Source organism: Saccoglossus kowalevskii, chromosome 18, assembly GCF_978046115.1.
Source record: "Saccoglossus kowalevskii chromosome 18, keSacKowa6.1, whole genome shotgun sequence".
Taxonomy (NCBI): Eukaryota; Metazoa; Hemichordata; class Enteropneusta; family Harrimaniidae; genus Saccoglossus; species Saccoglossus kowalevskii.
In genome coordinates this window covers 28,124,565-28,137,629 of record NC_140658.1, presented here as the reverse complement: position 1 = coordinate 28,137,629, position 13,065 = coordinate 28,124,565, and the positions used below count along the sequence as shown (strand labels likewise).

Below are 13,065 nucleotides of genomic sequence, written 5' to 3'. Positions count from 1 at the left end.
TGTTACTTCAAATCAGCAAACAGAAGACATAGAGAGCAGCAGTTGTTACTTCAAATCAGCAAACAGTAGACATAGAGAGCAGCAGTTGCAGGTAACTAGTAATCGATATATTGTTCCACTGGGCCGGATGTTTCTGGCATTTCTTGCTGTTTCTGTGCAAATTTATAACAAAAATAGTTTTATATATTCGCCCAACTTTCGAGAGTAAAAAGTAAACCCTTGCGTTTGGGCCACAAGCGCAAGTGCTGACGTTAGGTAACCAAGGGAAATAGAACAAGCAACGAGTTACCAGTCTCTTGTGGCTTGGTGCGCCATGACACTTGAGGCGGGAACCAGCCAATATTTAGGATTAGCAAAACAGTAGATATAGAGGGCAGCAGTCATTTTTTTGGATTAGCAATTGGCTGGTTCCCGCCTCAAGTGTCATGGCGTACCAAGCCACAAGAGGCTGGTAACTAGTAACGGTTCCGGCATTCTGCTTGGTTCGTCACTTTCTCATGGCCGTTCAGGGGTTTCCTTTTACTTTCGAAAGTTTGGGCAAATAAAAAACTGTTTCTTTTGTTATAAATTTGCACAAAAACAGCGAAGAATGTCAGAAACATCTCAAATATGTAAGTCTAAACAGGCAGAATGTATCATGTATGAGCATGGGTTTATTGTAGTATTACAGACACGTTTATGCAGAACTGAACTTGGAATGTTTTCAAATTACGTCACTCAGTCATGTGCCTTCCAGCCCTGTAGAACAATATAGCGATTACTAGTTACCTGTGCCCTACTTGTCATTCGCAAAGGACGCCGGGAACCAGCAAAGGAATAGCAACAGTTGATATAGAGGGCAGCAGTCAGTATTTTGTTAGTTGTGAAGTGTCAACTAGCAGCCGGTAATTCATTTAGTTATCCTATGACTATAATTATTTCAGCTAAATGGACTTTGGTTTTAACCAACTCCTACTAAAACCCAAAATAGACCAAATGTGATGAATTTGGCAAACACTTTTAATACAAAGATTAAATCAACTACACCTAACTATAATGCAGCTGGTGCCTCTCCAGTCTTAACATATTTTTTTTTATTCACAGGCAAATAAAAAAATAACACTAAATGAATTTTTAGATACAATGATGTCAGATCCTGGTCCACAGTGTATGATGTGGTTGCCATTGATGCACAGGATGGCAAATGTAGAAAACGGTGAGTCTTACAAAATGAATAAAAAGTAATCTTACCTTGCCTGTAATGATAATAATGTGGGAAGGTACAAGTGTTAGCATGTCTACGTCGTTGTTGTCGTTAACGCTTTCTTGTGGCCAGGATAAGTCAAGTAATTTTTGTCCAATCTCTGTGAGCATTAATATAGCTTTATTGTGATTATGTGACTAACAAAATATTTCAATTTAAGTGTCACTTTTGGAACATTTAAATTTTTCCTGTCACCTAAATTAGATTACAAATTAGATTTTTCATTGTCGCTGATGCCTATTCAAGAATACATTGTTTTATTGTGACTAGCGAAAATGGGTAAACTCAGTTTCAACAATGAACTGTTTTCACCATAAAAATGCTCAGTTTATTTTCCAAAAATTAAAAATGCAGTTTTTCACCAACAGATCGTATACAACGTTGATACATGTAGATCACTTCCATGTTGTGTAGACATCGGCGATATACAGTGATGTCTAAAATAGTATTATGGGAAATTTTTGATGGACTAAATTTGTGTACATTGCAGGAAACTGCCAGGATTCTGTCTGTTTCAAATGTTGTGGTCAAAAAATTGTTATCCCATGAAATTGAGGCAGTTTTTATTAAGTGATAATGAATCAGCAGAAGATCAATACATTATCAAAATTGTTATTAATTAATAAATATTCATTGTTCACAGTTTTCCATCCGGTGGAGTGTGCATATTGCCGAGGTGATCATATGATGGGATTCCGATATAAATGCCAGCGTTGTTACAACTACCAGCTATGTCAGAATTGTTTTTGGCGTGGTAACGTTTCTGGTAGTCATAGTAGTGACCATGAAATGAAGGAATATTCCACTTATGTAAGCGATTTGTCCCAACCTTATCACAACCATTCTATGCTTATTGTTACACATTAAATAGTTCTGTTGAATTTTGTTTACTTGTCTGATCAACTTGTAATTGACGATATTCAAATGTAGAACTTTCAATGATTCAATAATTCCACCATTTTCAAATTTCATACATTTGAAAGTGAAAAGTCGAAACAAACACTGCTCCGCTGCAATGTTCCGCGGAATATTACAATTTTTGCAAGAAAGATTGATAGGGAGATAACAGTTTTACTGATCAGTTTTTTTTAGCACTCACTATAAAACCCATTCCTATTTCTGCACATAGCCCTTCATTGTTTACCAACAAATATCCTTGGCATTCTGTCCTACTGCTAGTCCAAACAAGGTTATATATTTCACATGAAAATGTTTGCAATTCAGCAAATATAATTGTATAAATAGTACTGTGAAATCTGTAGTAGAAACCGCGGCTTCTATTAAAATGGTACTGTAACAATGCAACAGAGGGGATGCAGCTTCTATTAGAGCATCTACACACATGATAAATGATGAATTTTTGGTTCTCAAATATTTAAAAGAATTGGTGCGACTTCTATTCGGGATGCGGCTTCTGATACAGATTTTACGGTACTTGTAGTGTCCGTATAAATTTCCCAAAACTGTAGAGCCCCGTATAAATGTTATTGACTCAATGAAATATATAGACACCACTGTTGACAGGCTATGGGTCTCCCACGTCAATGCATTCTTCCGACAGTTATGAAACAACAGTTTCCCTTTAAGTTATGCTTTATTCCTATTCATCATACCAGTTATGACATGTACAGGCTGAATAGTACTCTGATGGTATAGAATGATTGACTGCAAAAATACAAACAATACAAAAAATAGAATGTCACAAAGTCTCACCAAGCCTTTCTCAATGTTACAAATACAGCTCCATAAGAGCACACACAAAGGGAAATATATCAACAGTAATAGCGCCCTCAGGCAACAAGAAAAAATACACATACTTTTCAGTAAATAACCTTCATGTATATAAAATACCACACAAATTCAGAAAATGACAGTACAGAGTAAATCATTCATGAATCACTGAACTATTATTATTTTGTAAACTGGCATTATTTGGGCGTCCGGCTGTGATCACTAAGTGAATGCGTGATCGCCCAACGTGGTTGCAACATGTTATTACATCATCGACACAACTCTGCCGCATGGAGAAACGACTCGCTAAAATATAACAAGATTAATCTGCATAAAGTGTCTCTCACCGTACTTGTAGATCTACCCAGCTATCAACTAAACGTTCGATTGCTTGTAAGCTGTAAACTTGCCAGTCTTTCGAAGTTTCTGCCACAAAACTTAACCAACGCTATGTGTCACTGCATACGCTTGATTTCTTGCAATAACCACCTTGTTTGTTTGTTCAAGTTCTACTTCCCGTCTCACCTCCAATGCTACCATAGGTGGCGCACTAACCACACGTAGTATCGTGAATAACAATAGCGGATTTAAGAGAGCAAGTACAATGTAACAGGAATGATAAACTGAGTTAAATAAGTTTGTTTTTGGCCATAACATTCCGGTCCCCTAATTGTACAGACTTAGTCGAACCAATTATTTAAAACTAACTAATGGCCAAATCTAATTAAAGTATCACTAAAAAACAAAACAAAAACAAAACAAAACAAAACAAAAAAAAAAACAAAAAAAAACATTAAAGTGCGAGTCAGCCAAAATCCACCCATGAGGTAGCCAAAGCAATCACAGGAGCTTGATGGCATCAACGCAGCCCCCGCACATAAACACGCACAGCGCCACCCACCACGGAAGACACACCCGCAACAGGCCACCAAGCACTCACGAAGGACTGCTAACCGCAAACTTAAACATCACCGACCTGTGGCTTAGGACCATCAAATCCACCATCAGCATCATCAGATTCCAGTAGCAAACATAACTTGTCCACTGGACGCAAATACACATTGGTCTTCGTCTTAACTTCAACCATTCGAACCAGCCCTCTTCGGTCCTTCATCACCTCCACTACCTTTCCCATTGGCCAGATGTTTCTTGGGACTGAATTATTTATGACAAGGACAATATCCCCCAAAGCCAGGTTTCGTCTGGGGTGAACCCATTTTTGTCTTTCCTGCAGCGATGGTAGGTACTCATTTAGCCATCTCCTCCAGAACACATCTGCCAAATATTGTACTTGGCGCCATCTACGTTTCACGTATGTGTCTTGCTTCTCAAATACACCAGGAGGCAGGGTCTGATTTGCATGCAGCAACAGCAGGTGATTTGGAGTTAATGCTTCAAGATCATTAGGATCTTCTGATACAACTGATATGGGGCGTCCATTGATAATAGCCTCCACCTCACAAAACAGAGTCTGAAGTGCTTCGTCATTCAAGTATACTGTTTGTTCCTTAAAGAGTGACACAAGAATCTTTCGAATCGTTCTAATTTGTCGCTCCCATATCCCGCCCATATGTGATCCAGCAGGAGGATTAAATCTCCACTCAATATGATCTTGCCGAAGTATGCTTCCAATCTTTTTGTGGTTCCATTTATTAAGTTCCTCCTGCAGTTCTCTTTTGGCACCTACAAGGTTAGTACCGTTATCTGATCTTATAGACTGGACATTCCCTCTTCTGGCTTTAAATCGCCTAAGAGCATTAACACAAGAATCAGTATTCATTGAATAGGCAACTTCCAAGTGGACTGCACGTGTTGCCATGCAGGTAAATACAACACCATACCTTTTAACAGTACAACGACCTCGTCTGACCTCCAAAGGCCCAAAGTAATCAACGCCGGTATGCGTAAATGGAGGGTTATCTGGTGTGACACGCTCGGATGGCAGATCCGCCATTTTTTGTTCACCTATTTTGGCCCTGTATCTTCGGCACACAATGCATCTGGCTACAGCTCTCCTCACTAAGGTGTTGGCACATAAAATCCAATACTTCTGACGGAGACTGTTCAGCATAGCATTCCTACCAAGATGTCCAACAGATTTATGTACAGCATCTATAATGAGATGTGACACAGGGGAGTCTTTGGGTAGAACTATTGGATGTCTAATACTCTCTGATAATACTGCACGTTCCAGGCGGCCTCCAACTCGAATGAGTCCATCTTTTACTACTGGATCTAATTTGTACAAACGGCTCCCACATGTAATCCTTTGGGAGTCTGATGTCAAGGCCTTGAAGTCATCTGAGAAATGTTGCCTTTGGGTGTAAGCCAATATACTATGCTCTGCCTTTCGTAAGTCCTGTACTGTGAGCTCTGCAGGCTTAAAATGCTTTGACACCCTTTTGAACTCTTTCATTTTGTCATTAACAACCTTCTCTTGTTCTATTGGATCCATAAATGTTTTTCTTACTGCTTCTCTCACTTCCTTACGCGTCGTAGCCAATTTCCGAAGCTTCTCCTTTGCTACCAAAATCCAACCAATGGCTATCTTCAAATTCATCCAGCTTGAGTAGTGTGACATGAATCTGTCCAAGATTCCAGGAGATGGGTTCATTAGAACTGATGTATGCACCTCTTTCTTTATCTCTGGGTCAGTATCCGGGAGTGCAGTAGAAAAGGCACTGCATGTAGGCCATTCGGTCTCAGGTTTCCAGAGAAATGACGGACCATCCAACCACCTATTCCGCCGAGCTGAGTCAGCTACATCAAGTCCCCTAGAAGAGTCATCTGCAGGATTAGATTTAGAATCTACATACCTCCATTGTGATGTCTCAGATGCTTCTCGGATAACATTTACACGATTTGCCACGAATGTGTGAAAGCGAGCAGTTTCATTCAAGCAATACCGTATGACTGACATACTGTCTGTCCAGAAGAACGTTTTGTCGAAAGTATACTCCAACTCTCTCTTTATCAGCTTGCTCATTCGTACCGAGATGACAGCAGCTGTCAATTCCATGCGTGGAATGGTTACCTTCTTGACTGGAGCTACTCTGGATTTACCAACCAAAAGAGCACAGTGGACCATTCCTTTGTCATTTACAAAACGAACGTAGGATGCGGTACCATAACCTCTTTCGCTTGCATCAGAAAAGTTGTGAAGTTGACATGAAACTATTTTGCCAAAGCTGGGGGGCTTGAGACACCTTTGTACAGAGATGGTCTTTAATTGAGGGAGGTCTGCTGCCCATTTTCTCCACCTTTGTAGATCTTTACTGTCTATCTCTTCGTCCCATCCGATATTGCGTCGACACAAGTCTTGCAGAAGAATTTTACCAGGCAGCACAAATGGAGCCGCTAACCCAATTGGATCATAGATTGAGCAGATCACTGATAAAAGGCTCCTTCTCGTGGAGGATCACTCCTGAATGTCAATATCAAAACCCAGGGCATCTGACTCGACATTCCAGAACACACCAAGTGCACGCTGCATAGGAAGATCATCACAACTTAGATTTAGTTGCTTAACATTCTTGGCCCTGCTTTTAACTGGAATCGATTCCAAAACCTTGTGGCTATTACTTATCCACTTAGTTAACTTAAAACCACCCATATCACAGAGGCTTATTAGGTCTTGGGCTACCAACTTAGCACTTTCTTCAGTTGCACATGACTTTAAACAGTCGTCCACATAGAAATTCTTCAGAACTGTTTCCGCAATCTCAGGATCGAACAAATCTTGGTTATCTATAGCATTTTTGTGCAGTGCAGCATTTGCACAACTTGGAGAAGACACTGCACCAAATAAGTGGACTGTCATCTGGTATACATCTGGCTGAGTGTCCAAGTTGCCATCTGTCCACCAATGGAATCTCAAACAGTCTCTATCTCTAGCTGGAACACCCACTTGGTGAAACATGGCCTCTATGTCCGCCATTAGTGCCACAGGTTCTTGTCTGAACCGTAAGAGTACTCCCAGTAGATTATTTGTTAGATCTGGGCCCTGTAACAGCAAGTCATTTAGAGACACACCTCGACACTTTGCCGAGCAATCAAAGACCACTCTAATTTTGTCAGGCTTCTTCGGGTGGTAGACACCGTGGTGTGGTATGTACCACACCCTGCCATCATTTCGATCTAGTATTTTTTTGGTACAAGGATAGCATATTTCTTCTCAATCATGTTAGCCATGAATGCCTTATAATCACTAGAGAACTTAGAATCTCTTCTCATCCTTTTCTCAAGACCCCTAAGTCTCTGCTTAGCGTACTCCTTGTTATTTGGCAGCTTTGAATCATCATTTCGAAATGGCAGCCCAATCGTGTAGTGTCCCTCGGTATATTTCATAGAGGTGTCTACCTTTGATAGAAACAATTTATCTTCTTGAGAGTTTTCTCTTTTGTCATCTATTACCCGCTCAGGAAAATCCATGTTTATGGAACTTCTCACTAGCTTGTCTAATGCTTTGAGTCCCTCCACCTCTTGTATGGCAACTACTTCTGCTCTATTAACGACTAAACTGTTCTGCACCATACCCATTTGTTTATTACTTGCTCCTCGAACCACATTCCATGGGATCCATCCTAGCAAACTTCTCGAAGCATGGGGACTGCCACGTGGACCAGTGATAGTCTCTAATGGTGTGTAGGCATCAGGTACCTCATTTCCTATTAGTAGCTCAATGTCAGCATCAATCTGTGGAAGTTCAAGGTGACGCAGATGGGGCCACATTGAGATGTCTTTCCAGGTGGGCATATGATGGAGAGAAACCGGCATTTTATCCTTTGTATACACTGTTGGAAGTTTAATGGAATTGTTACATCTCAAGTCACTCAGCTCCAACCCTTTGACCATGTATGTGTTCATGGTGTAAGGTACACCCATCGTGTTGAGAGTAATTTTCGCCTTATTACCACTAGCCCCCAGTCGCCTCATTAGACCCTCGGTGCAAAATGAAACACTACTTCCAGGGTCAAGAAATGCATACGTCTGGATACCCGTACCGCCATTCTTTGTCTTCACAACCACAGGTATAATGGCCATTGTACAATCACCGGCCCCCATATGGGCACTGGACTCTTCATTTACACTTGCACAGGCACTTGTAGCCTTATGCCCAAAATTATTGTCACGTGACTTAGTTTCAGCATGCTCGTCTGCCTTCACATACCTTTCTTCATGAAGAATTGTAGGGTGACGTCCTTTACATTTGGTGCACGTTGCTCTGAAGCGGCATTCTTTGCTCATATGCCCAGGCTTTAAACAACCAAAACATACACCCTTAGATTTCAAGAAATTCAGTTTGACCTCACGCGATTCCTTCATTAAGCTATCACACCTATCTACACCATGGTGTTCACTCTTGCAGAACATGCAGACTTCTTTTAAGGTAAGATTAGATACCTGGTTGGCCAACTTTGCTGCATTACAAGATGGGCTCTGTCCAACTGTGCCACGGGAATCTGAGCAGCAGTGTTCTTGCTCAATCTGGTCCACCTTATCAACATCAGTAGCATAACTCCCTCTATTTCTGTATGGCTGTGTACGAGTCTTTGTACCTTTAAAGGAAGAGGTTTCTATGTGCATGGCTTGTTTTCCATACAATGGATCATTGGCCTGCTCGGCTTCAGCTTTAACAAACTCTACCAACTTTCCAAAGGTAATGGGCTTCCCATTCTCATTAGCTCTATGTACAATTGCTCTCCACTTGCCATGAAGGTAGTAAGGCAGTTTCTGAATGAGGATTTTCATGTGATCATGGTATTCCATCGTCTTCATGTAACTAATGCTTCGAGTTGCATATTCACATTCGCATAGGAAAATCGCAAATTCGTCTAAGGCTTTGGCATCATCAGCTTTAATTATCGGCCATTTTTTGGCTTTCTCTAAATAAGCATTAGCAATCATTTGCGCATTTCCATACCTCTTGTCAAGCTCTTTAAAGGCAGCTGTGTATCCAATTTCGGCAGCAAGGAAACTATATCCAGTTACTATTTTATTTGCTTCACCAGTGGTGTACTGCTCCAAGTAATTCATGCGCTCCTCAATGTCGTCAGTAACGGACACAATTCTGGCATTGAACTGGCGAACAAACTTCCTGTACTCCAAACAGTTCCCACTGAACCTTTTGATATCTGACTGCGGCTTTTTCAGTTCCCTAACCACTGCCAGGATGCCCTCATTTGACGATCCGCTATCCGCTCTTGAGCGCTGATACCCAGCATCACGGCCGCGCCCCCCGCCGCCGAGCGAACCATGCATGTCACGCACAAAGGCAGCATCAACACCACCAAGACTATGAGCAGGAGGCACCCCCCTGAAAGAATTCAACACTGACTCGCCATCATGCATCCCTAAACAAGGACCCCCCTTCAAATTGAAAACACTAGCATCACCTACTTGTCCATATGCATCATCATGTACATGGTCTACTCTACCTGACTTATCATTGGTTGCTCTATAAAGCTGTCCCTGTGAAATGTCACTTTCTGTTAACTCGTTTGCTTCCAGCTCAGTAAGAACCTTGCGTCTGGCATCTGCTACGGCCATCTCCGTTTCTAAATCAAGTTGCTCTTCCTTTATTTTGAGCTGAAATCTTGCTTGCTGTAGAGCTTGGTTTTCTTGTTCTAATGCCTGTTTTTCTTTCAGCTTCTCCACTCTGGCTAACAACTCTGCCTTTCTTTGGTCTTCTTTTGCCTTCGCCATAGCAAGGGAACTAACATGAGTTGAGGCAGTGCTCGAACGTGACCTCTTGGAGAGCCTTGAAGCTGCTTTACTTGTTTGCGAAGCGCTGTCCCCTGGCTTTACATTGGCTTCATACAATCTCTGTGTTACATGTTCCTCTCTCCGTATCCATTCCCTGACGTTGTCTTGTATATTCTTGTAAAATTCGTTCTGAGGTCTGAACCACTGTAATCGATCTTCATGCTCGTCAGATGGTGTAAGCAATTTCCGATATTCATCATGGCATATTAAGAACTCCTCATACGTCATCATCCACTTTGTGTACACTGATCTTATTGAACTCAGGTCTGTCATTCGATCATTCATTAATGACAAGATGTGGTCAGACTCGCTGTTAAGTTTCTTACATATAGTATATCGATTCTTCAATTTAAGTTCAAGAAAGTATGCTTTTCCCTTTTCTGTAGGAATCCTTGATCGCTTGGAGTATAAGGTATCTCCTCTTTGTCTTTCTTGATTGCTAGTAAAAGAACCAATTCCATCAACCCTTAGGTTTTCTTCACCAATGTGGCTACTTGTTGTAGACTCCATTATAATCCACTTGTATTCTTGTTCAAGATAATCACTGGCATTGGTGGAGAATGTCCCAATCCTTTCAATGGGAGTTGACCAAGTACGTCAATAGAAATGTAGTGTCCGTATAAATTTCCCAAAACTGTAGAGCCCCGTATAAATGTTATTGACTCAATGAAATATATAGACACCACTGTTGACAGGCTATGGGTCTCCCACGTCAATGCATTCTTCCGACAGTTATGAAACAACAGTTTCCCTTTAAGTTATGCTTTATTCCTATTCATCATACCAGTTATGACATGTACAGGCTGAATAGTACTCTGATGGTATAGAATGATTGACTGCAAAAATACAAACAATACAAAAAATAGAATGTCACAAAGTCTCACCAAGCCTTTCTCAATGTTACAAATACAGCTCCATAAGAGCACACACAAAGGGAAATATATCAACAGTAATAGCGCCCTCAGGCAACAAGAAAAAATACACATACTTTTCAGTAAATAACCTTCATGTATATAAAATACCACACAAATTCAGAAAATGACAGTACAGAGTAAATCATTCATGAATCACTGAACTATTATTATTTTGTAAACTGGCATTATTTGGGCGTCCGGCTGTGATCACTAAGTGAATGCGTGATCGCCCAACGTGGTTGCAACATGTTATTACATCATCGACACAACTCTGCCGCATGGAGAAACGACTCGCTAAAATATAACAAGATTAATCTGCATAAAGTGTCTCTCACCGTACTTGTAGATCTACCCAGCTATCAACTAAACGTTCGATTGCTTGTAAGCTGTAAACTTGCCAGTCTTTCGAAGTTTCTGCCACAAAACTTAACCAACGCTATGTGTCACTGCATACGCTTGATTTCTTGCAATAACCACCTTGTTTGTTTGTTCAAGTTCTACTTCCCGTCTCACCTCCAATGCTACCATAGGTGGCGCACTAACCACACGTAGTATCGTGAATAACAATAGCGGATTTAAGAGAGCAAGTACAATGTAACAGGAATGATAAACTGAGTTAAATAAGTTTGTTTTTGGCCATAACAGTACTATATACATGTAGTATCTTGGGCCACATATATTTGAATTTGTTGTTTTAAAGGAGGGGTCAAGGTAGAGGAGCAGGTAACCGTTTTTGTCAGTACTTTTTATCTAATAATTCTTTTTTATCTTTGTTTTATTCTTTTTTATTAATCAGAAATCTCCCGCAAAAAAAATAAGTAAAGCTCTGAAGAAACCATTCAGGTCTAAAGATCACCAACAGATACCAAAGTTTCCAGATCAGCCAGAACAACCGTTAGATTTATCTCACATTGTGTAAGTGGAAATCAACACTTGAATCAACCTCAATCTTCTGCACATTTGTGTCCAGTTATGTTCATTTTGATAATATTTTGAAACATGTTGCCATGGTGATCATCATCAGAAACCAATCCCTGGTAAAGCAGCTGCTCATTGAGTCAGCCATTCTGTCAATCTCTGAATCACTGTAAACTTTCCATCTGTGAAAATTTTAAGTTGTTTTGAATGATTTTATTTCAGGCCTGCCCCACCTGTTACTAATCTTAGTTATGATATGTCTGAGACAAGTAGGAAGGACATGTCTATTGATAGTGAATCTAGACGGTAAGTAACATCAATTGATGTGTTTTGATAACTTGATTGATACGAACAAAATTTGGCAAAAAGCACTGTGACTCCTTGTTTTAATGACTCCAGTGAAATGTTCACTGCTACAAAAGTCACTGTGAATCCTTGTCTTTAAAACTCAACAATTTGTCTTTCCGGAAATTAATACAAACAGTATTACCACTTTTATTTGGCCATTATTGAGTTAAACCATCTTAAAATACAGTGTACAATCTTGGTTGCAACAAGAGCGATTCACATTCCTAAACAGTGTCTGATTGGCTCCTGGACAGAGAGATTGAGGCGCAGTGGTAGTGGTAGTTTTGTCATAGGATACAATGACATGCAAGAGCCAGTACAATACACAGCTTGCAAACCAGAGTGATAAGCATTCTACTATAATAATACTTCCATTTTACCTTGCTTCCTCTACCGTGTTTGTCATTATTCAGAGATTTTACTGAAAATAGAACTGATGTAATGTGTGAAATAGAACATATGATTGCGACATGCTGATGATAACGACAAATTCAATCCAATTTTTTGGGGAATTCCAAGAAAGTTAGTTTCTGAACAAAAGCTTATTTCCGCAGCGTGACAGTACATAGATCACTACCCTAGTTACTACTGTTACCTTGTCTGTCTGGATCAAATGTTTCATGAATCATTAATCAGATTACATATTGCTTAATGATAGTATTTGTGAGTTATATATTGCAACTCAAGTTAACATCACACTTTTAAACTGTTTTGATTATATTTTTTATGTGAAATAAAATGTTATGCTGCTTCTATGTTGCCATAAGCAACATCATAAAGACATACTGCCCTTTATCTATTTTGGTAACAGATTTTATATGCAGAAAATTAGTTTGTTGAATTTGAGTGAATTATTTAAATGATAAATTCTTATATAATCATTTATTTTTCTTGTAGTCTTAACAGCAGCATGTTGGATACAACTAGATTAGATGACGAGCACCGACTAATTGCTAGGTATGCAGCAAGATTAGCGGCTGCAAAAAACTGTAATGTGAGTAAAGAAGGATCTTATCAACTTTCTGACATCCAGGGTGACTAACAGTGATGGTGTCAGATGTAAACATTCTGAATAAATAAATCCACAATTTTGTATTATTCTTGAAAATGAAAAATCATTCATTTGATGTGGTTTACATTCATTGA

At 39.9% G+C, this 13,065-nt stretch overlaps 1 protein-coding gene and 2 long non-coding RNA genes across 7 annotated transcripts in view; 1 reads left to right on the top strand and 2 right to left on the bottom strand.

Moving 5' to 3' along the window:
* The window catches only part of LOC100372492 (dystrobrevin beta), a 155,159-nt gene that overhangs the window by 112,802 nt on the left and 29,292 nt on the right, over positions 1-13,065 (top strand). For all 5 annotated transcript variants that reach the window (XM_085492824.1, XM_085492823.1, XM_085492825.1 and 2 more), the window contains exons 7-11: positions 1,084-1,195; positions 1,887-2,053; positions 11,450-11,568; positions 11,794-11,877; positions 12,817-12,913. In XM_085492824.1, the coding sequence (XP_085348950.1) occupies positions 1,084-1,195; positions 1,887-2,053; positions 11,450-11,568; positions 11,794-11,877; positions 12,817-12,913 (579 nt within the window). The remainder of the gene's footprint in view (positions 1-1,083; positions 1,196-1,886; positions 2,054-11,449; positions 11,569-11,793; positions 11,878-12,816; positions 12,914-13,065) is intronic.
* Positions 2,820-3,430, bottom strand: LOC146732005 (uncharacterized). The gene is made up of 2 exons (XR_014926986.1): positions 3,385-3,430; positions 2,820-2,908 (listed from the first exon to the last, which is right to left on the bottom strand). It is a non-coding gene; the product is annotated as an uncharacterized LOC146732005 (long non-coding RNA).
* On the bottom strand, positions 10,487-11,097 carry LOC146732004 (uncharacterized). The gene is made up of 2 exons (XR_014926974.1): positions 11,052-11,097; positions 10,487-10,575 (listed from the first exon to the last, which is right to left on the bottom strand). It is a non-coding gene; the product is annotated as an uncharacterized LOC146732004 (long non-coding RNA).